We start from the raw sequence: 26,338 nt of genomic DNA, 5'->3' as shown, positions 1-26,338 counted from the left end.
CCGCACCTTTGGCAGCTCAACTGTGCACTCAAAATACTCCAGTAAGTCCAAGTGCAAGCATCAGACAGCAAAGCAGGATTTGACCCCATACTGACACTAATTACAAACGCAAAGCCCCAGGTCATCAAAAAGCAAGTTGTATCCCATTGAGTTCACCGGTCACTAACCTGATTCCTCAGCTGATCCCAACGCTTACCTCAGCCGCTGTCTAACCTGTTGCAGATTGCAGACTTCAAGAAGGCCTTACTGCAAATTTTTGGTACTTTTCTGGTTTCCTCTGGTGCCCCTTTGGGCCCTATGAACTGCAGGGACCTGGACCTCCTGTTGTGTTACTACCAGCAGGCTTATCTCCAGGACCAACTCCGTTATGAGGCCCATAACGCCAACAGTGCAGACTTCTGCTCCAGCCCCGAGATTTACGACAGTGCCTGTCACCGGTGCCCAAAGGTGATGTGATGTCACATCAGTGCTGGACCCCGAACTGACTTTAGCTTGAACCTAGCCGATGTTGCGCTATGAAATTATAAAAGTGCAACCGGTTGTCCTGCAACCTGACTAATCCAATACCTCTGCAGTGTCACACCTATTAACTGTGGCTCACCCGTGTATTTGGTTCTCTGATCCTGTACCAGAGCAGTGGGCACCCAAGTGGGGATGGGGATAGCTTGCTCACCGCTCATTATAGGGGTGATACTTTATTCATTAATTTATAGAATGCCAGTGGGCTTGACACCTATCCCAAGACAGAGCCTAATTCGCCACTTGGGCCACTAGCGGAAGAGAGGCCTCATTTGCAATGATCTTAATTTTCGAGCTGCTGAGGCACTAGAATTGCAGCTACCCTCCATTGAGAGCAAAACTAATATTCTAACAGAGATTGTTCAGCCTGGATCAGTGACTTCTGAGCCCTTTCTTCCTTTCAATGATGCCCTCACAAATACTTTGATGGCGACTTGTTCGAATCCTTGTACTTACCTGCCTATGCATATTCAGTTGGCCGTACTGGTACCTGGTAACTCATATTTTCTCCCAAGCACCCCACCCCAGAGAACCTTATGGGGCAGGCCTCAACCAGTAAGGTGAATCCAAACTCATGCGGATAGGGAATCTAGGATGATTGATGGTTTGGCAAGTGCAAGTCTGACTCTGCGGTGCGTGAATGCTTTTTATCTGTTGGGCCTTTACAAACATATCCTTAAGGATGTGGCCAGCAAATCTTGCTGGCTGTCACAGAAGAACTTAGGGCCTCATTTGCCTAGAAGGTTCACAGTGAACAGGACTCCCCCGAATACATAAATCTCGCAGGTCTTGATACTACGGATTGCCTGAGTCGGGCAGTCAGTACCAATTTTGGTCTTCAATGACATGCGTGGATGTTATCTACAGGATTCTCTGGTGATGTACAGGCCTTCCTTATGGATGTGCCTTTTGATGTGTTTCGGCTTTTCGGTGAGAAGGCAAATTCTGCATTGGAGCACCTTAAGTACAGCAGAGCTACATCGTGCTCCTTTTGGCTGTTGACACCTGCCAAACTGTCTCTGCATCAATTCAGAAACTTCAAAGGCTATTCCAAAGGGCTGACTTATAGACGTAGACAGCATTCCCAACTATTGATGCAGCAGACACCCCAGTCCTTTCGAGGGCATGGATACAGGTCTAGCAGGCAGCATGCGAGCCAGGAGGGGCATCAGTCCTCCCGTTCCTCTTTCCGTGATGCAGTTGCCACCAAACCTCTTAAGTTGCCCTTTGTGGTGCATGCTCAACCAGTGGAGGTCAGGATGAAACATTTCCTCCCAGGTTTGCCATCCATCACTTCCGACAGATTAGAGATTGTTCACCTCACCACTAGTTCTCCCACACCACAGCAAGTTTCAGACAAGCACCTGTCCATTCTGTCACTGTTGGTGCGACTGTTGCTCTTCAAGGGTGGCATCTCGAAATTGCCAGACTTGGAAAAAGGAGGGCCTTATTTATTTATTTATTTATTTATTTATTAACAGTTTTCTATAGCGCGTACAGGACCCCTGGGTATCAGAGCGCTTAACATCTCATGGCATGAGTTGAAACAACAATGTGTAGTAGTCAACAAGATCTTAGCAACAAAAAACTTAATAGGTATTACTTTAGACCTAGTCTATAAGTATCTAATATACTGTTTTCATTTAAGGCTCTTTCAGTTCCATTCCTATGGTGAATTTCTAGCGATCGCCCCATAATAAGTCTTAGATGGCGATATGTCGTACCTATGGGAGGAACTTACTCATAAGAAAGAGCTTTATTTCCCTCTTAAATATGATAGAGTTTGTGATTTTTCTGATGTTTGTGGGAAGGGAGTTCCAAATTCTGGGGCTACGCCTGAGAATGACCTCTCATATGTTCTTTTCTTCTTGAAGATTGGTGGTCTCAGGAGTAGGTAATTTGCCTTTCTGGCTGGTCTATTTCTTCCTGCAATTTCTATTTTGTTGGCGAGATATCTAGGTGTGTTGTGATGAATCGCTTTATGAGTGATACATGCAATTTTCAGCTGTACTCTAGCTTCATATGGTAGCCAGTTTAAAGCTTTCAGGTGAGGGGATATATGGTCAAATTTCCTCGATCCTGTAATAAGCCTTGCTGCTGCATTGAGGCAGGCTTTTAGGGGTGCTGTGGAGATTTTTGGTAGTCCTGCTAGCGTTGTACATCCATATTCGATCCTTGATATAACCAGTGATTGCACAGCTAGTTTTAAGTCGGTCTCCAATAGAAAACATTTCATTTTTCTCAGATAGTTCAAGTGGAAACGTGCGGTTTTTGCCATTGTTTTGATATGAGTTTTCATATCAAGGTTCTCATCCAATGTGATTCCGAGTGATTTCGCCGAATCAACTAGGGTAGGGATGCAATTTAACGCTGTGATCATTTTGGACCATTCCTTCACTACGGACTGATTCTTTTGCAGTGTGATAAGTAAGAATTCTGTTTTGTTTGCGTTTAGCTTGAGATGATTGTTGGTTAGCCATTTTAGCGACATTTTGAGGGCTTCATTCATTGTGGTAATGTCATCCAGGTTCGAAATCTTGATGTAAAGTTGCGTGTCGTCTGCATACATGTGGTACGATATTTTTGATTTCTTCAGAATTTCTGTAAGCGGTTCAATGTACAAGTTAAACAATGAAGGAGATAACGTGGATCCTTGTGGAACTCCGATTGTGTTTGGGCATGAACGAGAAAGCGATTGGTTTACTAGGAATCTCTGAGTTCTGTTCTGTAAAAATGATTCGAACCATTTCAGTACAATGCCAGATATTCCCATCCTGTCATGAAGTCTGTTCAGTAAATTTTCATGATTAACTGTGTCAAATGCTGATGACAAGTCTAGGAGGATGAGTAGACAAGATTGATTGCGATCTAGTGCTTGAAGTGCATCATCGACAATGTGTAGGATAGCTGTTTCCGTGCTGTGATCAGCTCTGAATCCCGATTGACAGTCATCTAGCAGTGAGAAGTTGTCGATATGTCTGCTCAGCTGATTCTATACACATTTCTCTATCAATTTGGCCAGGAAAGGGATGTTGGTCATTGGGTGATAGTTGTTTGGATCTGTTGGGTCGACTGTGGGTTTTTTGATGATCGGGACCACTTGTCCTGACTTCAGGCTTTCTGGGAGGACCCCCTGGGAGAGTGAGGCGTTTATAATTTCTGTCCATATTGGGATCAAAGTATGGCTGATTTCTTTTAGGCATTTCGATGGTAATGGGTTGTTATAATGGTTGTTGGGTTTAGTGGTCGCTAGTGTTTTAGCAATCTCATTTTGGTTCAATAATTTGAACGAGTCCCAGTGTGCTCTGTTTTTAGTCGTCTTGTCCGCATGATTTGGATCAGCTTGTGATGGTGGTGTATTGTCATCGATGTTATCTGCAGCGATCTTAAGTTCTTCTTCCAGCTTGTTGGCTTTGTTAGCGAAAAAGGTAGAGAATTCTTCACAACTTAGTTGCGTTTTGGTGACCTCTTGGACAGATTTTGCCATCTTGTTTGATTGCTGTTTTATAATTTCAAACAATTTTCGTGGTCTGTTTTTAGCGTTATCCAATTCTGTTCTGATAAATTCCTTTTTAGGTCTCGCGTCAGCGAAAGACCTTATGTCGCCCGTTTGCGGGAATGTGGACAGGAGATATGCACGCGCTTTCCCTCGGCGGATTTCACCTCGTGGGCGTGCACGTGCACATCTCCTGTTCAACATTCAGCAGCCTCTCGCCTCTCTCATTCACGCGCGCGCACACACACAGCCTCATGCATGCGCACACACATTCCCACGCGCACACTCACCCCCCACTCCCCCCCCGCACACGCAGGGCTTACATACACACACAAACGCGCACACACACACCCTCCCAACCCCACTCACCGGGCACACGCAGGGCTTCCATCACTGGGGGCATGTCATTCGGTATCATGTCAGGAGGGAGTGGCTACGTGTCCAGCCCCGGTCGCCGATACCAGCCCGGCAGGAGCGTGAGGCTCTGACGTAGCACGGTGGGTAGGGACTTCTGCCGCGCGCAGCATTGTATATGGAGGAGGTGGCTTCCGCGCGCGTGAGCTTCTCTGTAGAAAGCCACTGGTAAGTTTAGTTTTTGCTACCAGATTTGTCCTGTCTCTTGTTTACAGTGCAAACGTTCAGCCTATCACAGGACGGTGAGTCTTAGTAATAAGTAATTCAGAACTCAAATTTATTACAAGTAACTTTAAAGAAATATGAGAAAATAGTCTACCGTTCTGTGCATTTGCGAAGCTACATTTCTCATAAAGCTTCAGGGAAAACCTCGAGTTAGAGCTAATGAGGAAGGTGAGTGGGAAGTGCCCATTTTCATGGGCTATACCTTATCTACTTCATTGCAGAGTACTTTTAACATTACTTATACTCATAACAATGAGGGTGAAACTGGTCTGTGGTTGTTGACCCTCTTTGCGAGCCTATGTTGTCGCTTGGTAGGCCACACTTCCTTTAGAATATGAACTTGTATTACGTTTTTTGCTTACACAATTACATTATAAAAATCTTGTTTCCACAAGTACACAGTCTCCTGTTTTGGGGTGCATTTTCCACACTTTTCACCACTCTGTACCAGGCATCAAAAGACGTGACCGACCCTAAAGTTGTTAAAGTTCACCACCTCCAACTTAATAAAAAAAATTTTTTTCTAACTATTCGAATTTTCTTCTCGAGTAAAGAATAATAGAAGGCACCATTGAAACAGAAAAGGGAAGTAATATCCAAATATTAACTTTTAAATAAAAAACATTTATGGGATCGACCACTTGATCCTGAAGACTGAAGAGAGAGAATATGATTTTGTTTTTTTGTTTGTTTTGCTTTTTTAATAAAAATCAAATTCGTAGCAGCCACTCCTTGCAATAAATGTTTCTCTCTGCAGTAAACTGCCCGTCATTTCCCTCTGTGGCACAAACGTCTTTTCCTCAGTCTTGGGGAGCCACAGCATGGACACATAATGGAAGCCAGCAGGATAGCTTGGAGGGTCAATGCACGTGCTATGGATTTCTGAGTTCACAGTGCCTGTCCCACTTTTTTGGTAACGCTGATGCACACTTCCATCCTAGGTCGATAAATGGGAGGGGGGGGGGGGTCTAGTGTTTACATTGAATCAAGCGCTAATCCCAAATTCCTAACTTGTAAATTCATACAAACTTTATTTCCATCTCTGGTTCCCTGCCAAAAAGGCAACCAAGGTCCGACCCATCGGGCCGGTCATACCCTCGACATAATCCTGTCCAACTCGCACTTCCTGACCTGTTATCCTCCAACGCAGGTGGAGTGGACCGACCATTTTATAATTAACTTTTCCCTCCCCACTCTCATTGAAGAACACCCCCAACCTGTTCCCCTCCCGTTATGGCGCAGGCAGTGGCACAAGGTGTCCGCAGACACTTTTAAAACTGCTTTCATACCTCCGGATTTTCTCCCCTCTGACTCCCCCAGCTTGGCCCTGTCCAAATACAATGGTGCCTTGAACACTGCGGTTAACCTCATTGCCCCTTTAAGACTCTGCAACCGGCGTTCTAACCGCAGGCAGGAACCATGGTACTTGGACTTACTGCGTGCGGAGAAAAAGGCATGCAGGAAGTTGGAGAAGTCCTGGAGAATTTCACGCAGTGCTGCCGATAAAGACCGCTATGGCTCAGCCATGAGACTCTATCATAGGAATATCAGAGCTGCCCGTAAATCCCACATTGTCTCCCAACTTTCTGAGGCAGGTAATGACTCTAAATTGCTGTACCAGGTTCTCTGTACATTCACCAAGCCCGTCGCTTGCGACAGCCCAGAGACACTGTCCCAAAAACTTTGTGAGGATACTGCTGGGTTTTTTGCCGATAAAATCGATGCAATTTATCGAAACATTGCCCAATCAAGCTCACTTGTTGATGATAAGGACCCCTCTCCCAGCCTTCAGCCCGGAACAGTCGGAGCTGCCTCTGCTGCGCTGTCCTCTATCCCTGAGATTAGCTTGGACCAAGTCAACTCTCTGATTGGGACCATTAAATCAGGCAGCCCAGTGGACCCTGTACCCGCCCGTGTCATGCACCTCATTGGGAGTGTCCTCAGTCCCTCCATTCAGACGGTGATCAATCGCTCCCTTTCCGAGGGACTGGTCCCCCGGGAGTGGAAAGAGGCCATGGTCAAGCCCATCAGGAAAAACACCTCCATCCCCTGGTCAGACATGACCAACCTGAGGCCAATCTCCCTTTTGCCGTTTGTCGGCAAACTGATGGAGAAGCATGTTAACCACCACCTTTCCAGCTTCATTGAGCAGACCGGCAGTTTGGACCATTCTCAGTCGGGGTTCAGGCCTAGGTATCGCACCGAGACGGCTCTTCTCTCCGTCACGGATGCTATACGCATGTCCCTGGACAGAGGTTTGTCTGTGGTGTTGGTGCTGCTGGACTTGTCCGCAGCATTCGACACCATATCCCACGCCATTCTCCTAACTAGACTAAAGGAGATTGGCATTGACAAATCTGCCCTGGCGTGGTTCACCAGCTTTCTCTCTGAGCGCACCCAGAAGGTGAATATGGGTTCCTTTAGTTCCACCTCTGCCAGCATCATCAGAGGAGTCCCGCAGGGCTCCTGTCTTAGCCCTACGTTGTTTAACGTATATGTCTCCTCCCTGGCCAACATTATGAGGTCTTTCGGGTTTATGCCCATCTCCTACGCTGACGACACGCAGCTGCTGTTCACTTTTAAAACCTTTACCCCGGAGATAAGACAAGCTTTCTCTAACGGCATGACTGCGATCGCCAGCTGGATGGCCAAGAACTTTCTCCAGTGCAATGTGGGAAAGTCGGAGGTCATGCTATTTGGAGAGGCAAAAATCCTGTGGACCCCTGACTGGTGGCCCACCAGTCTGGGTCAGGCCCCTTCCCCGAAACAGGTGGTGAAAAACCTGGGAGACCGTCTAGACCATGATCTCACCCTTGCTCACCATGCCAGCACCACGGCGGGATCTTGCTTTCACATTATTAGCCTCCTTCGGAAAGTGTTCCCCCTTCTACCTGATTACACAAGAAAGACCTTGGTCCAGGCCCTCGTTCTGAGCCGCCTGGACTATTGCAATGGCCTATTTCTAGCAGCCAATGAAGGAGTGCTGAACAAACTTCAGGTTGTTCAGAATACCGCGGCACGTTTGGTGACCAATGCCCCCCCCAGAACACCATCCTTGCCCCTCCTCAAAGCCCTCCACTGGCTTCCCATCCGGAAACGGGTGGAATTTAAGATCTGCTGTGTGGTGCACAAGAGTCTCCACAACCTAGGGCCGCACTATCTGGCCGAAAAATTTGTATACCACCGCCCTTCCCGCAATCTGAGGTCCAGCAATCAGCTGTTACTACAGATTCCAAGACATAATAAGACCAGACAGGGAGGCCGTGCCCTCTCCATCATGGGCCCTCGTCTGTGGAACAATCTTCCCCTCTCCCTTAGAGAATGCCCAAGCCATCTAGCTTTCAGGAAATGCCTAAAGACAACTCTGTTCTAGGATGAGCGCATGCCCCGACCTGTTCACTTCACAGCACCGCGCGGAGATACACCTTCGGGTGTGAGGCCGGCGCGATACAAACCCATAAATAAATAAATAAATAAATAAAGTAACGTGTTAAAATGGCAAGTCACATAGCCAATAGGCATAACATAATACAAACCTCAATTCAGATAAAAGGATCCCTTAATAACACTTTAAAGCAAAGCAATGTAAAATAAAACTGAAAATGTAGGTGACATTTAAAGTCCCATAGTCACAAGACCATTAAAACACACATGTCTCTGTAAAACTTGGAGGCAAGGTACATTGATGAAAATAAAGCAGGAAATGTAGGTGACAAATTAAATCATGTAGCATTAAAGTTCATTAAAACAGAGAAAATTGGAATACTGAACTGGCATAAAATAATGCAAATACTGAAAGCAGAAAGTGAATGTGAATTGTTTAAAAAAACACATTGGCAAAGAAATGTCACCACAAAATACCTTAAAACCAAGCAAAGTAAAGTTTGTAATGTGGTTCAGAACAGTGGAAAACCTTCACGCTGTGTGAGAAGACCTGAAAACACAGCAGGAAATGTAAAGGATGACACAGCATGAAGTCTTGTCGCCAAATGTGGTAATATAAAATAAGTCCATTGAAGCCGAGGTGTAGAGGAAGAAGATAGTATTTATTGAAGATGGTAGTTATCAATTAAGTGAGAGCCTTGTAGAATATAATGTGAAGCCCCACCAGAAGCAGCTCCCTTGCTGCTCAGCCCATACTCTCAACTCACACTCCCCAGGCATCCCAACACTCTGTGACCTCACCACTCATACCAAAATTCTACACCATCCACACTGGCTGGGCAGCAAGGACCATGAACAAGGAAAGATGCATTGTATTGAAGATAAGATACAACAGGCACTTTTAAGATTGTTATTAATGCGTAAAGGTATTACAATCAACAATCAGGGGTTGACATCATGGGTTTCACTTCGTAGAGAAATAGATCACATCAGTATCTTCGGCACGTGGCGGTATGAAATCAATGCCATTCGTGGGACATACCTATCACAGGCTATATGATTAATAATCATTTGATGAGTGCGCATTTAAAGGACATCAGAAACAGATACATTAGTCATTACTAGCAAGGTCAACTGTCATTGGCATTTTCCAGACCCTCCAGGATTTCGCGATGTGCACAAAAATTGAGAAATCAGCACTTTAGTAAAAAGGCAACACTTTTTACCAAAGTGCCTGCGAAATCTGGGCCCGCCGCGTCCCCATACTGTTTTTACTGCACTTCAACCACAGCTTGGGACATGGAGTGAAGCAAGCACCACCTGAATAGATCTGCTTTCAAGCAACAGAACTGTAGATCTAAGATCCCCGGACAGGGGGGAGGAGCCAAGATGGCGACCTGAACGGACGTGTGGTCGCTCGGCTCCGCCGGCCCTGAAGACCCGCGCTCATATCCTGCCTGTAATCCTGGGGTTTCTTTCGCCCGACATGCGCGGGACACGAAGTCGATCCTGACGGTGTCCCTCTGGCCTCTCAGCCCTCCCGGAGTCGCGAGCTCTGGGGAGATCGTTTCTGCCCCGGACCTCCGCCCGCTCCCTGCAGCCTGCCGGACCTCGCAAATCTCAAGGGGAGGCTCTGTTGCTGTGGCTGCCTGTGCTGGGGGAGTGCTTCCGCCCGTCTACAGTCTTGCCTATGCCCTGTGCTCATTGACCTGCCGAGCTCACACGGAGCAGCTCCGGCACGGATATGTGAGGGCTTGCATGGGTTCCTTTGTTTGTGGCCGCCATGATGCCGGTCGGCTTTCTTCCTAGCTGCGCTGATGGCCGGTAAGATCGAGCTGCCCTGACTGCCCGCCGCACCATCGGATGCCCCTCGCTTATGCAGCGCACAGGAGGGGACGTAAAGTGTTGTGGGGCAAACATCCACTTCCCTGTCGGAAACTGTGAACCCCGTTTTCCCCCCCTCCCAGCACTCCGTGGACTGCTGCTAAGATGGCGATGCCTGATCACCAACGGGGTGGAAATGGCGCTGGGACCTCTTCCTGGGGTGGCATGTGTTCATTGGTACGGGGGACCGTGTTTGAGCCCTCCACTGAGATTGGAGAGCCTCGAGTATCACGGCCGGACTGCACCTACAGGGAGGTGTTGAATATCCTGGATGAGGTGCGGTCGGAGATACTGCGTGCCTCGGCGGTGCTGTTTGAGAAACTTGATGCGTGTCTCCCTGCTGTGAGCCGAACGCGAGGGGTTCACTCTCAACAGGACTCAGGTCTGACTTGGTTACAACTTGCCAGCCCCTCGCTACCTCCTGTTGCTACTGTATCACCCGACATAACCGCTACTGGAGCTTCTGCAGACTTGTTGCCGCTCATTCACGCTGCTGTTGCTACAGTGTTTCCCCTTTGTTCTTCGATTGGCTGTCTGCCTCGTGAACCAGCCTGGCTGTGCAGTGCATCGCTAGCTTGTTCTCCTGCCCTTGCCCCTGCTCCCTCCTTGACTAGTTCCATCTCGTCGTTCAGCGACTTTTGCCATTTATGCGCTCTGGGAGTACATTTTGTTGTTGGACTACTATCTGCGGGGGACGACCGGAGTTCCCTCGGCGATGGTGCGCTTTCCTTATCCTCGAGGCGGCCATGTTTCCTCGTCAAGACGGATTGCAGCGGACTGCCAAGATGGTTGGGTGACAAGGTGCCTCCTAGATCGGGCCAAGGCTAGCCGATCCTCTGATTGCATTCCTGTACGGACTGGTGGAGGCCAGGACAGACTTGATATGTGTGTGGTACACAGGGTATTACTTACTATCTTTCCCCAATGAGGATATCTCGGGTGCAGTTCTCTGGTAATTGATGCTGGGGTGTGGGATGTTTAATGAGCCGGGGGTGTCCGAGCGTGTACATTTGATGCGGGAGGGGCGGGTTCCTGGTTGTGTCACCGTCTTACCGGGTGGGGATCGGGGCTAGATTGTGATACGTATTGGCTACATGATTTGTATTTACGATGTAGATTGTTTCCCCCCGTCTGTCTCTATTATAGCTAGTGGTTGTTTTGCTCTCCAATTAAGGCATCCTTTGGGTGTTGCGACCTTTGTCATTGACACAAGCTGCATTATACACTGGCTACCCTGATTAATTGCTCGCTATCGGCTCCGCCACGTTTTTCTTTGTTTCCTGTTTGCTGGTCCTGGAAACTTATAGTGACGTGGGGGTTATTTGTACAGGGTAGCGTCCATCTTGCTCTCCTCTGTCTGCACTCTCATTACGGCGGCCATTTTGTCCCTTTGTCCTGACTGGGGAGGGCGTTTGCTGGGCCTCATAGTATAGTGGTCGCTCGCGACCGGATTAGAGATCGTGGTCTTCGGGGCTTCACTCTGCTTGTCCTGGCTGTTCTGTTTCTGACTGTGCCACCTCTCTGGTGAATGTAGAGGTCGTAGCTCCCCATATCTGTTCTGCTACTGTTGTTCATCCTGGTGAATTCGCACGTGGGGTGGAACTGGGTTTATCCTGTTACCGCCCATATGGACGGGGTGATCATTTCAGTACTGTCTCGGGGTCCGGGGCACATCTGTTTCAATATTTCATTTGCTGGTGTATTTTTCGATTTTATTGCTTCAATTGGGGCAGGGGGCTATACATGGCTGGGGGACCGGGAGTTTGTTAATATTAGGGCTCCTCCTCCCTCGTTTCCTTTCCTTTTCGGGAGTGATAGACTGGCTTGTTCTTCTCTTCCTCCCGATGCTTCAAGTGTGATGGTTTTCTTTTCTTATCTTTTCTTCTTTCTTTTCTATTCTTCCTCTGTATTTCGGGTTTCTTTACTGGGCGACAGGCACTTTGCCGGGGGGGGGGGGTAGGCCGTAGCCTCCGGATTGTTGTAGGGTGGGGGGGTAGATTTAATTTCTCTTTTAGTTTCTATGGGCCTTATTTTTCTAATTTCTGCGCTTTCTTGTTCTGGTTTCAGTTCTGGGTCTGCCCTGAAGGTTAGTAGGTAGTGGGTGGCGCTGAGGGTAGTGCGTAACTGTGGACTGCAACTCCTATTGTTGGGTGTGTTACTGCCATCTCGACGTGGTGTTCTTCATATTGTTGTTCTAATTACTGCTGCCTGCTCATGTTTGTGTACTTACTGTCTGGACTCAGTTCTCCTTGATTTCATTCTTCATTGTTATATTTCTTTATAATTTTAAAATTTAACCTTCAATTCTCCTTTTCCTTGGCGACATGACTCCATTTTGTGTCACGGCTACTAATTGTTGCTATCATACCTGATGCCGTTGTGGAATAACGTTGCTCGCACCTGTGCTTAAAGTTTTGTGGCCGGCCTGATGGTTGTAGGCCCGTATTTGTTCTTTTTTGTGCACAATAAAGGTTTTAAAAAAAAAAAAAAAAAAAAAAAAAAAAAATAAGATCCCCGGACAAGCAACACTCTGAGAGCCTTAAAGCCGTCAGAGCTACGTAGCCATAAAGCCCAGAGGCAGAGCAGTGTCAGTTATCTTCCCACGCTGTGTGGCCACATGGGTTAATTTTTGTCTTTTATTTTCTTTTGTATGTATTTTGTGTGACAATTTAGGCACCATTCGGACGCAGATTCCTCTTTGTACCCAAATTGGGATTACTAAACCAAAAGGAATGAAGGCCTTAGTGTTGCTGCTTTTGACACTCAGTAATGGTACATTACCGCATGCTAGATGTCCTTAACAAAATACTTTTTGACATGAGCAAGTGATTAAGTAAAGCAGTACTAAACCAATATTTTACTTTGCAAAGAAAAACACGACAAAAAAAGAAATGAACAAACATGATTGCATGCACGATATTTGCTGACACATTCTTTAGACATACAAATGTAAATGCTATTTTAAATTCCTCTGAGCAGAAATCATAACTGTGTGTGCCAATAAAAACCATCTGCCTGTTTTTAAACTGAAAAAACTGGGGGATATCTGTTTTTGGAAAATATTACAACCGGTTTGCATAGAATGCTGCTGCAAGAAACGTGCTTAATTTGTTATTCTCTCAACCTAGAGAAGGTAGGAGTAAAAAGCAGCACATGGCTGGGGCGCAGCCTGCCCTACCAGACAGCATAATTACAAAAGGTCTCCATGAGCAACTTGCTCATTATTAAGCCACAACGAGCCACCTCTGATTGCAAAGTAAGGGGCAGCAAACATTGATAAGTACAGTACGGGTACATCATGACCATACATCTGCCTTGCACACCAAGATCAGAATGTCGTCTTGTCGACACCAGACCTCCCAAAGTGACACAGCGAGGGCATTTCTATGAACCATTAATATCAAATGCTATTTTGGAAAGCAGATAACCGCATTCATTATATAATGATTTTAACAGCAACAAAAACCTCAAATCCTCAGTTTGAAAGAGGGATATTAATATGTGCCCATCCCATCACCAGAGAATTGCAGGATATATCCGTAGCAGAACAGGCATGTACAAACAGAGCAAACTGGGGGCTGAAGAACACACCTTCATATGCTGAAATAGGACTGGTAGGTATTAAAACATGTAACGTGTAACACAGTTAATACAATTTTACAAAGAGAAAAAAAATATCACATCCCGGGCACAGGTTCCCCGGCATCAGCTAGGTCTTCGCAAGATAAAACATTCCAATAGGCAGGGATTTATTTATTTATTTATTTCGAAAGTTTTATATAGCGCGGACAAGATCCTTGCGGATATCAGAGCGCTTTACAAAGAGTACATGGGGGAGCATAGTCAGACAGTTACATCAATAGGTTACATGGTATAAATGGTACAAATAAGTGGAAGCAAAGACAACCTGTGTGTAAAATATTACAAATAAATGGCTACAAAGTCCAACATGTGAACAATCAGACAATTCCTAAAAATAATCAAGGTTGAGTGAGAGAGTACGACGGTAGGGTGGAGGACCCGTTGGGCGGGCAGGTGTAGTTGTGTGAGGTGTTGCCGAGGCAACGAGAGGGACGAGGGCAATTGCTGCGTCTACGAGCAGGGAGTGTGGCGTGTTGAGTGAGTAAGACCGCCGGATGGGTGGGGGATAAGATGGGAGGGGAGGTGGGTGAGGGGTGTATGGGGTGTGTGGCGTAATGGGGGCTGAGGGTAGGAGGGGAAATGGGATTGGGAGTGGTCCTGTTGTGGGGAGGGGAAGTTATACTAAGAGAGGAGGTGAGAGGGTAGTGGGGACTGAGAATGGGGGGGGATAGGGGGGGATCCATGTTGCGATGCTGGTTTAGGTGAGAGGTGGAGAATGCACTATAGTGGCATAAATGTGCAGGGAAAACAAAAACAAAAATAGGTTACACGATGTAGGAATAGTACTAGTGATCGTATCCTAAATGTAAGAGTGTGCAGAGTAACATATAAATAGAATAGGTTACAATTTTATAGGTTATAGTGTACAACAGTGGTACTAGCGATCAACCAGATATATATATGTGAGGTAGTGTCACCATCAAAAATAAAAAAAATCCAAAATCATAGATATCAGAAGTGACAATAGTTAGCAAACCAGGGTAAATGAGGTAGCATTGCATTACAAAAGTTCGAAATACCGGTCGAGGAATAATGCTGCGGTAAAAAGGTGTATGAGGTAGCAATCTGTGCCTTAAAAATGATCAAAATACAGGTATAGGTAGAATACTGCAAAACTAGGCAAACGCTCTATCCGATATGGTGTGGCAGACTGTACATCACCATGTTCAGAGTAAAGCTAGGAGTGAACTGCAATCATAGGCATCTTTCCATATATGAGGTATCATTCTGTGGATTACGCATGTTCAGAATATAGTTCAAAGTATTGTGGTACAATAATAGAATAGAATAAAACCTGCACCCATTGGTGGTCTATAGTGTCCCTGAACTATTCCTCCAATTGTACTTTGCACTACCACTTTACACAACTCTGCAACCGCACTGCACTACCACAAGTATTCACTTTACCTATCCGTCATGTAATGCACCGACTGCACATATGCCTGTCGTCTCACTAGTGTATCTTTCTGCCCGCTAGTGCTGTGCCATCCCTGATCCTGATAACCGGAGGTGTTTGCATGTGCATCTTGCTCCGGCATATCACTAGGGCCCACTAACCCCTGCGCTATACTGCCACCATACCAACATGGAGCTCAGCGGCAAACACACATATAAAATAAACTACCCTCCCGTGCTCACCAAAAAAGCTACTAAACGCTTTAAACACGACTTCCTTAGGTCTCACCCAGAAATACCCTTTGCCGACACCTACTTCTCATCGGTCAATGGACCCTTGAACACCGACATCATTTTCCACACCACACGCAGAGCGCAATGGAAAAAAGTGTTCCTCACCCTATTCACCGTCTCCACCTCCCGGAAATCCGCACATGGCGTAACACTCTCCATCACATCGTCCCAACTCCTCCCAGGCAGAACCACCGTCACTATATACAACAACGGGATTGTCTTAATTCAAGCGACAGACAGAAACCTGGAACTACTTGACAACATGTTCCCCTCTCTCAAAGAGCATCTTTCCAATCCTCCGACTTGCACGCATATCACCCCCTGTCCTACCTCTCCTAACGTCACAGCTCCCACCCTTAACTCTCCTAACCCAGTGCAGCAGCAAGAAGACACGCACCTCACCTTCACACCCTGCTCCACAATCAATCACCTGCCTGTCCCAGCTACCCCTCCCCGCCCCTCATACACAGACTTAGACCTGGTCCCTCCACACACCACTCTCTTTCCCAGCCCCCCTACTAACCTCCCTACCTCCGCTCATCCTCCTGTCTCCCCCCCACACTCTGCACTCCCGTACCTTCCCCCGCACATTTTTTATCAGAGCACCCCTCCTCCCCCAATGGCACCCCACACATCATGACTCTCTCTCCGACTTCCGCCCCCCCCACACTTAGCACTCCCGCCACGCCTAGCCTGTATCCCTCCCTCAACCTCCCACCCCCCTCGCTCACTCCTCAATATTCCACCTCCTCCCCCACAACAGCCAGCCTTCACATCGCCCCCTTATTCCCTTCCCCCCCTAGCGCGGATGCGCCTCCCAACAACACCTATCCTCTCGCTAACGCCCCCAACACCCACACCAGCCCCGCCTCTCCACCCGGACTGCCCCCTGTCAACGTATTCGCCGATTCAGCACCAGTACCCTCCCCCAACACCGCGCCCATCATCACCTTGGACATTATTATGTCCACCCTCCTCCAACTGAAAGAAGAATTTCACTCCATTAAAGAGTTGCTCATCACACACCCCATCAGACACCCCCCCCCCATCACCACCCTTCCCACACCTAACACCATGTCCCCCTCACCGCCTTCTCGCCCTACCACACAACTCTCCACACACCGGACTTCTATCCCCCCTCGCAACACCAACAATCGCAATAACAATTGCAATCTCTTTACTACCAAGCGCAATATTCCTCCTTCCTCTACACCTAACAACACTTCCTCCACACCTCCTTCTCGCCTCATCACACATCCTTCCCCAACTTGGACTTCTACCCCTTTTTGCAATACCACCAATCGCCCCAGACGCACCACCAACACGATCTCTGACCTTGACGTACACACCCTTCTCCACTCTTACGACCCGGCTCCCCAAAAGCCACTAGCTACCAACAACATGTCCATCCCAACGATTATATCTAACGACCTCAGGCACCTAAAGGATAACAACAGAGGCGCTGTCCCCAACAACCTCACTAATGTACCCCTCGTTTTGGAATCTTCCTCCACCCTATGCACCCCTAGCCTTAAATGCATACTTCTCAACTGCAGATCGGCCCAAAGACATTCCACGGAGGTCGCCGAACTCATCATGTCCCTGGAATTGGACCTAGCCATCCTGACTGAAACATGGCTGTCTGACACCTCCACACCTATACTGGATATCCTAGTCCCCCCCAATTACTGTATCATTAGACTTGACAGGGACAAAAAGATAGGCGGTGGAATTGCCTGCATTCACAGAAGCAACCTCTCAGTCTCCAAAGGGACCGTCTCCTCTCTTACTTCCTGTGAATACCTCTGCCTTGATATCATCAGCGAAAGCAAACCGGTATGTTCACTACACATTATATACCACCTTCCTGGGGACAATCTCTCCTTCTTCCAACAACTCATGGACACAATTACAGCCAACTCAGGACGTCAGCACACCCAAATTTTCCTTGGCGACTTCAATCTCCACTGGAATGACAACAGTGACACAGTAGTAAACAGCCTCAAAAGCTTTCTCAACGCACTTGATCTCAACCAAATATGCAACAGCCCGACCCATAAGAGAGGTTCTACCCTTGACCTCATCATCTCCAAAGAGGGCGCTATTCAACTGGAGTCAATCCAACCGTGTGACTGGTCAGATCACCATATTGTCTCCTTCATCATCAAGGAAAAAACCAGACTTCATTCAGTTCAACCCCCTAAGCACAAAGTGTGGAAAAGAGACTTGAAGAAACTCAACCCAAACTCCCTACCACCTAACAGCTGCAATCGGCTACTTCCCCCTCCTGGCGATACAGACGTTGAACTTCTGACTGACTACTATCTCAATACTATGTCCACAATAATCGATGAGGTGGCGCCCATGCAACTGAAAAGAGTCTCGTCCAAGAAGACTTCCAACCCATGGTATGACGGAAGCCTCAATGAGGATAGACGGGCGATGCGAATGGCAGAGCGTACCTGGAGGTCAGCCCCTTCTGCAGTACACCTAAAAAATCTAAAGAAACAGAGAAACGCCTACTTCAGGAAAATAAAACGCTCAAAAAGAGACTTCTTCAACCTCCAGCTCGCCCAAGCTAAAAACCGTCCAAGAAAACTGTTTGAGTTAGTCAGAACTCAATCCAAAGAGCATCCCCAGACAATCAGCTCCATGGACGTTACTCCTTCCTGCGAAGACTTCTCTGCCTTCTTTACCCAGAAAACTGAGAGAATAAGAAGCGATCTCCTCAATGACGCTATCCTGTACTCCAACCCCCGACACTCAGCAATACCTCAACCAAAGAACAATGCTACTTGGTCTTCCTTTGACACTTACTCCGTAGAAGAAATTGGCAGACTGCTCAGCGCCTTGAAACCTTCCAATCACCTCTCTGACCCCCTTCCTGCTAACGCTGTAAAAGACTTCTCCCCTTGGCTTCTCCCACTCTGGTCTAAGATTATCAATAGCTCTCTTCAACAAGGATCCATACCCAACGCCCTCAAAGTAGGCCAAGTCACACCGCTACTAAAAAAAACAACAGCAGACCCCACTGATCTAAACAACTACCGCCCTATTACAAACATTCCCACTCTCGCTAAACTGTTGGAAAAATGCGTTCAACTACAACTGACTAAACACATAGATAAGTTTGATCTCCTAAACGCTCATCAGTCAGGCTTCCGAGCAGGGCACAGCACCGAAACTGCCATGACTCACATAGTGGACGATGCCCTCCAAATCCTAGACCAAAACGATACCTGTCTCCTCATCCTTCTGGATCTCTCCTCAGCATTCGATACAGTTAAACATGAGAACTTACTCGAACTGTTAAACACAAGAATGGGCATATCAGGGACTGTGCTAAAGTGGTTCACCTCATTTCTACACAACCGGACACAAAGAATCAAAAGCAACAACCTGCTGTCATCTCCGGTTCCAGTATCGCTAGGCGTCCCTCAAGGATCCTCCCTCTCCCCAACACTGTTCAACCTAGTTATGGAACCTCTCACCACGTTGCTACAGGCTTCTAATGTGCACTTTCACATGTATGCCGACGACACCCAACTTTATCTTAAAATACAATCTCCCAAGGACATCATGCTGCTGAACACCACGATCAGTAACACCCAATCCTGGCTTGCAGAGAATCACCTCAAACTCAATGCTCTGAAGACCGAGTTTCTCCTGATCTCACCTCCCGCTAAAATATCAACGGCTCAAACATGGCTTAAGCAATTAACGGCTCTAAATGTACAGCCCATCGTAGTAGACTCTGCAAAATCTTTAGGCATAACACTTGACACCAATCTCAACATGCAGCAGCACATCAGCAAGGCAACCAAAGGAGCGAACTTCCAAATCAATACCCTGAGAAAACTTAAACCATTCCTTCCTGCCAAAGACTTCCAAACTGCAGTACAATCTATAGTCATCCCGCACATAGAATACGGTTGCACCGCCCTCTGCGGGCTCCCCCTAACTACGACGGCACCCCTAAGAGCGTCCCTTAACGCCGCTGCGAGACTCGTCACAGGCTCAAAAAACACTCACATATCTCCCCGGACTTTAAATCACTGAACTGGCTACCTTTTGAAGCCAGAATCCAACTGAAAATCGCATGCATGACACACAAGGCTGTGCATCTGAATTCACCCGCCTACCTCACTCAAAAGTTGACAATTTCGGGTGGCTCCCGAACTACTAGGAGCACAAGCAATCTGTTGCTGAAACCCCGAAGATTTCGGAAGGAAAAAATGTATAAACGCTCCTTTTCAGGAATGGCGCCCAGGATCTGGAACTCACTCCCTCCTGAAACAAGGCTCATCACCTCCAACACTATCTTTAAGAAGGAAGTTAAAGCGATCCTCATGGCAAAATACACATGACCTATTTCTACGTATCACTCATGAATCTGCGCTGTAAGTCCTGCCCGTCCATGGCCTATTGTACCCTGTATTATCGAATTACGTATTGTATACGCTCACTCCTTGTATTTTGTTATAATGTTTGATGCACCTGGTTGATTATGTTTACTGTTATATTGTTGACGCACCTGGTTGACTTTGCACACTTTACCCTCTCCACCTCAACGATCCTTACTTCCCTTCTACTCGCACCTGTGGGTCTTTACATCCTGCACACACCCACCTCAACTAGGCCCACCTTTAAACTCTAGATACTCTAAAGACGCTTAAGCAAGTATATGCTCCTTGCTATTGCACTTTATGCTATTGACACAACTGTTTGTCTATACTCAGTGTACCTACATTACCACACCTATGACCTACCTCATGTCCTTTGACCTACCTATGTAACTAGCACCTTGTACCTAACTACCTCATATATTACTTTGTATATTCGCTTCTTTACTTTGTATTTTTACTTTGTATATTCTACTTGTATTTTTTACTTGTAAAGCGCTCTGATATCTGCAAAGATCTTGTTCGCGCTGTATAAAACTCTCAAAATAAAATAAAAAATAAAAATAAATAGGCAGGCATTCTTTCTTACAAAGGAGGGTGTAGATACCTAACTGAGCCAAGTGATCAGAAGTTGTGCTTAGTCTAGAGTGTTAAATTCTAAACGAGTGATCAAATAAAGAAGAAATGACTAATCCAAGATGTCCGTCCCTGAAAGAGACTAATCAGACATGTCCGCCAAATAGGTGGAATAGAGACATTAGTCCTCTGTTTGTTTCAGCTGCTTAACTAGTATAGAAGAGCAGTTCCCCATCTCCTTCATGCAAGCAGATGAGGTGGAGATATTAGTCCTCTGTCTGCTGCTGTTACTTTAGGCATAGGGGGAGGGGTTTCACTTTCCATCAGAGCCAGCAATGCTCCAGCTATCTGGGAGGAATGCTTATCTCTGTGTGGGGGAGATAAAGTGAGGAGCCTCGTGGCTAGAGGTACCGTGGGGGGGGGGGGGGGGGGATTTATTGTTACAGGTTTATGGCTCCAGCCATCTTGAACAAAGGAGGTAATTTAAAGTGAGCAGGCGGGTAGGAGAAATACAAATACCTCAAGTCTCTGTGTGCCCCCTGAATCCGCGCGCAGAGTCTTTCAACAGCAATGCATTGTTCCACACAGTGTCTCAGTCCTTTCCAATTTGCTGAAATTTGCGTATTGCGAGTGGTTGAACTCCATAGAATACAGTAGATCAGTTCATGGCTGCCAGTCTGTATCACTGAGAGGCGCAGCGTATGTAGACACCCGGTAACCTAAGGATCCGATGGGGGCAGGCTTCAGTCTTCAGACGCAGCGCCGCTCCCGTTGTTGATCTCAGGGCTTTCCTCAGTCGCTCCCCTGGGCAGCGGCGGCGCCCTACCCTCCGGGGGTATCCAACTCATTAGCCCGTGTCCTGTCTCCGGTGCTGTGGTGCGGTGGGGGGAGGGGGGGGGACTGCTCCCTTCTTAGCAGCCGGCGTCCTCCACCGTGGAGCGGACGGTAGGGGGGCCACTTTCAGACCTCTGGCGTCGCTCTCTGTAGTTCCTCTGCTGTGGCTTTGCTTAGCCTTCCGTAGCTTCTGGGACTATTCACTGCGAATCACTGCGGTGGAGCGGGCGGGCGGTTCCGGCACAGTAGGCTCACGGGGGGTACCCCTCTATGCTGCCGGGGGTGCCCTCTGATGCTGACTTTGTAGTTTAGGGATGAATGAGTCAGCAGCCAAGCTCCAGTGCCTTCCTCCGCCGTGTAGCGGAGGACCTCTTCCAGCCTTCTGAAATCGTCGGGCTGTCGGGAACAGGCTCCTGGGGTTTCAGCCGCCCCTGTGATGCGACACTCTACTGCCGCGGGCGGTTCCGGCACAGTAGGCTCACGGGGGGTGCCCCTCTATGTTGCCAGGGGGTGCCCTCCGATGCTACCCGATGCTGCCGTGTATGCCTTTTGGACTTTGTAGTTTAGGGATGGGTCAGCAGCCGAGCTCCAGTGCCTTCCTCCGCCGTGTAGCGGGGGACCTCTTCCAGCCCTCCGAAGTCGTCGGGCTGTCGGGAACAGGCTCCAGGAGTTTCAGCCGCCCCTGTGATGCGACACTCTACTGATGCCTAGGAGCTGGTGGCAGGGTGGTCCACAGTGTCGGCAGGGTGGTTCGCACTGTCGGCTCAGCAGGCTCCCGCGTTAGTGATGAGGGTGTCTTAGTCGGTGGTCCGGTCGCGGGGCATTTCAGGGGTCAATCCAGGTCTAATAATCAATCCAGTTTCAATCCAGTTACTCGATCCAGTTACTCTTTTGTTCCGATCTTCTTGTCAGCTTTCATTCCGTCGTGCTGGTAGGTGCTAACAGGGATAATGCCCGCATGGGATCCCCAGCACTGGGAGCTCCTCACAGGAGCTCCTACCAGGCGGCCATCTTGCCTCGTCGGATGATTTTTCGCTATGGTATCCAACAAAGAAACACTCCCCCCTTCCTCCACTCTTTACCAGTTAATCTGGGTGTTTCTCCTGAGCAGAAAGCCCCAGACCCAGTTAGCGAACTTGGTAGCTAAAAAAGTGGCATTCTTGATGCCTCATTCGATAAGGTGTCTGCACACAACGCCAGATCAAACCTTCCGGAGACTTCAGCGCCTGTGCCTTGTCTTTCCAGATGTTATTTAAACCCTAGCTTCTCCTGCATGCCCTTGTAACTAGCCCTTGGTAGACACAGGCCATCAGAATGTGGGGCTGTTAATTACCAAACTGTAGATGAAACTACCCATTCTCGTTCGATGGTAACTTTTCAAACAATCTGGGACCCGAAATCTGGTTGGGTGTTAAGTAATACTGTGGCAGTACCTGCGCCTGTACCTTGCTCACTGTCTGTCTTCCACTTCTCCAGGGCTTTGTTATAGCTACTTGTGCATAAATCCATGTATAATAGATATAAAGAGGAGACCATGCCTTTTCTACCTGGATTTTGAACGAGATATGTAAGCAGGGTGTACACAATGGGAAAGATTGCCATGCAGCCACGACTACTTGTCCCAGGCGCATGTAGTCGGAGATATCAAGTGGGGGTAGTGTTTCTATTGTGCATTTTAATTAATGTAAATTGCCCTGCATAGATAATGGAAGTGTGATCCCCTGTCGATTTGCTTAATCAATTTAGCCAGCCCTGGGCTATAGTTTTCCAGTACTATTTTTTTTTTATGTGTCTGAGCTTCAGTGTCATCTTGATTGCAAAGCAGGGGAATACTCCACCGGTTTCTGAACTGCTGCTGATAGCGGTAACATATCTGAGTTTTACCAATTATTATGAATGCCAGATAGGTATCATGTTATTTTTACTTTGAGGGGTTCAAGGTTTGTTTCTAGATTCTTTAGAAACAGAAGTATGTCATCTGCGTATAAAGACAATAATACACACTTGTTCCGAAATTTTAGTGCTTGACATAGATGTTTGGATTGTAGTCAGTGGTTCCATAAATAAAGCTAATAAGTGAGAGGGGCATCCTTGTCTTGTCCCCCTACTAGCGTAGAATTGGTCTGAGAGGCAATTGTTAATTCAAACTATTGCCTAAGGTTTAGTGTACATTTGCTTAAATAGTTCATGGGGATGCCCAGCCACCGTAGAAGGATGTATGACATTACAACGCATGCTTTTACCACGCATGCTTTTACGACGCAGTTTTTACAACGCATGCTGTTACAACGCATAGCGCTTTGTGGTGCTGGATAGTGAATAGTTTGATTTACTATTCCAACTCCTGTCCCCGTGGATAGTAGGGAAGGTGTTGGATAGTAAATTAAATCTATTCCCTATCCTACAGCGCCCCCCAGCGCAATGCGTTGTAATGACATGCGTTGTAATGGTTGTGTCGTAAAGGCACTGCGTGGTAAAGATGCGTTGTAAAGGATGTTTCCCACCGTAGAATAGCAAAGAAGAAAGGTCATTTGAGAGAGTCCTACGCCTTCTCAGTGCAAAGAAAGTGCACAGGGTTTTTAGGGTATCCCTGCCAGGGATAAAACCTGATTATTCCGGTAGTACCAAGCTAAGCACCAAATAATCCATTCAATTGGACAGAATGCATGTCAGTATTTTAGTATCTAGGTTTAAGATTGGCAGAGCTTCCCATCCTTACCGGTTTTTAATATGGCTGTAAAGACAGCATTTCTGGTAGTGGAGGGCGTTCTCCTTCCTCCAGCACTTCTTCGTAGAGTGTGGCAAGCTGAGGTGCCAGCAACAGCTTATATGATTTACAGAACTCAGCTGTGAGACCGTCGGTACCCGGGGACTTCTCGTTCACCAAGCTGTAGATTGCACTTTTTCACCTCCACCCAAGCTAACACTATGCTGCCTAGGTAATGCTGTATGTCAGCAGTAGAGTTTGTTGTCTGGCCTGTGTATAGTGACGTAGTATTCTTCAATTGTTTGGACTTCATCGGTCCTATCTGTTATTGTGTCCACAGTGCTAGGCTCAAGAGAATGTATCAAGTCCTGCGCACACACTTTTTGCAGCAGCCATGACAAGGTTTTTCTCTGGTGCTCCCCCTCTCCGTATGTACAAGCTTTACTGTTGTTGGTTATATATTTGATTTTCCTTTCCTTAAGGTCCCTGACCTCCTGTATGGCCTTGTGTATTTCAGCTAGTGTGGATTGTGGGTTAATGCATATGTCGCTTCTAAGTGTCGGAGACTAGTCTCATATGTCAACTTTGTACGGATCGACTTTAGGACTACAATATATTTGCTTATAGTGAAACCCCATATATATGCTATAATGATTCCAAAGCCATGGCAAAAGTTGACATTGAATTTATATTAGTCTCAAAGTACTCTTTCATCACGCTCTTCATGTCATCAAAAAAGGCTGTGTCGTTAAGCGTCCCCCGCGGTAAATGCCAGGGGCGATATGTGGGCCCATCATCAGGTACTGTAAATTCTGAGGATTACTGGGGAGTGGTCAGCGATTGCGAGGCAGGTATGTGGTGGTGCGGACCCATGGCAGCACCTCATTACTGGGTAACCAAAAGTCTGTAAGGGAGTAGGTGTTGTGTACTGCAGAGTGATAAAAGTATACCCTTTCTCTCCAGATAGCCAATCCCTCCATGCCAATACTCTGTCGCAGTATCATAGCAGCTTTTGGGTGGTTGCTGCAATTTGGAATGTTATTGTTAGGTTAAAATCTCCTCTTCAGATGGCACTGCTCGCCGTACGCTGATGGCACATGGCCATAATATCCTCGAAGAACCCGGGATCATCAGTGTTGAGTGCTTGTGACTTGATAGCGTGACTTGAGTACCATTCAGTTTCCCTTCTATATATAAATATCGCCCTGCAGCATCCCCATGTTGAAATGTCAGTTGGATTTGTAATGAATTTTTTATGAGTATGGATAAGCCTCTAGCGTTTGTACTATAGGATGCACAGAACTTATTCTGTCCTCATGCTCTCGCGAAACCTCTTGAATCTGCCAGACTCGAGTGGGTCTCTTGTAAGAACACAACTTCAGCGCAGTGTCTATTCAGGTAGGACAGTATTTGGCGTTTCTATTTAGGGTTGCCTAGCCCTCGTATAGTCCATGCAAGTAACCTGATCCCTCCTGCAATAGGATCTGTCATGTATGTCGCAATAGTAGCGATTTGTAAACAGAGGATTTTGTCGCATGTGGCATTGACACTTGTGTGCCCCTCCAAAATACCAAAAACCCAATTTTCCCAATGCCACTAGATTTGAAACTAGATTTGATCTTACTGCACTGATTTAACCCTTCTTCTCAAGTTTGACTATTCAACACATTGTGTCCTCATCTTGATCTCTCTTCTCTTTTTTTCCAGAACGTAAGGATCACAAATTTTAGCTCAAGTTGGGCAGATGGAATGGCCTTATGCGCCCTTCTCCACACCTACGTCCCTGAAAAGATCACCTACCAAAGGTTGTTCCCGCTTGAGAAGGTGAGGAGCCCTAGGGGTCTGGAAGAGGAGCTGCTCTTCCGTTAGTAACTGTCTCTCCGCAGGAGGGTCTTCTTCACAGAGGCAATTCCATGCATCCACCACCTCTGAGTGTGGCTGTGCTGTCTACCATTGAGTAAATCTAGTTGCACGTAATTAAGCAACACCACTTTTACATTCTGTTCTGTCACTGAGCCCACACAAGGCTCTCATAGATACACATCAGTTCTGTTCTGCATGCAATACTGATCGTTATTGATATACTGGAGGCCACACACAGTACTGACAAAATACCTCAGTCCTGGCTTGCAGGTCCTGCTCTGTTCTAGCACCTGAACAGCACACATCATAACCAATGCACCCCAGGCCTTACTTGAAGCCCCCTGAGGTAAGGGGGGGCCTGGTGTGAAGAAAATAAAACACACACACACACCACACCCCACTTAATCATGTGATTGAAATGCTTGGCATTTTACCTCACACATATTGCTAGTTTGACCTCAATTCAGTGCACTGTAATGTCTAGCAAACACATGCTGTCATAAAATAGTCAAGTTTCAAAAATGTAATCTGTATTTGTTATTAATTGACAGAGCATAGAGAAGTAAATTCTTACTGAGAGGTCTGAACAGTCTACCTACGTACATAGTGTACTTTTGTCTGTGATATAGTCCATGATGTAAATTACATATATATTGGTATTAAGCCACCTTTTATTTATGTGCTCTAGTAAATTATTAAAAA

The 26,338-nt window shown here is 47.0% G+C and overlaps 1 protein-coding gene across 4 annotated transcripts in view; it reads left to right on the top strand.

Annotated features, from left to right (window-relative positions):
* LOC144768867 (uncharacterized) overlaps positions 1-26,338 on the top strand; it is a 209,452-nt gene that overhangs the window by 167,935 nt on the left and 15,179 nt on the right. For all 4 annotated transcript variants that reach the window (XR_013598647.1, XR_013598646.1, XM_078652875.1 and 1 more), the window contains exon 12: positions 25,481-25,597. Coding sequence is in view for 2 of the 4 variants with exons in the window: in XM_078652875.1 (XP_078509001.1) it covers positions 25,481-25,597 (117 nt within the window). In the remaining 2 variants the exon portion in view is untranslated. The remainder of the gene's footprint in view (positions 1-25,480; positions 25,598-26,338) is intronic.

This window comes from Lissotriton helveticus, chromosome 7, assembly GCF_964261635.1.
Source record: "Lissotriton helveticus chromosome 7, aLisHel1.1, whole genome shotgun sequence".
In the NCBI taxonomy this organism is placed as follows: domain Eukaryota; kingdom Metazoa; phylum Chordata; class Amphibia; order Caudata; family Salamandridae; genus Lissotriton; species Lissotriton helveticus.
Note: the sequence above shows the minus strand (reverse complement) of the source record. Positions and strands in the feature narration are given on the sequence as shown.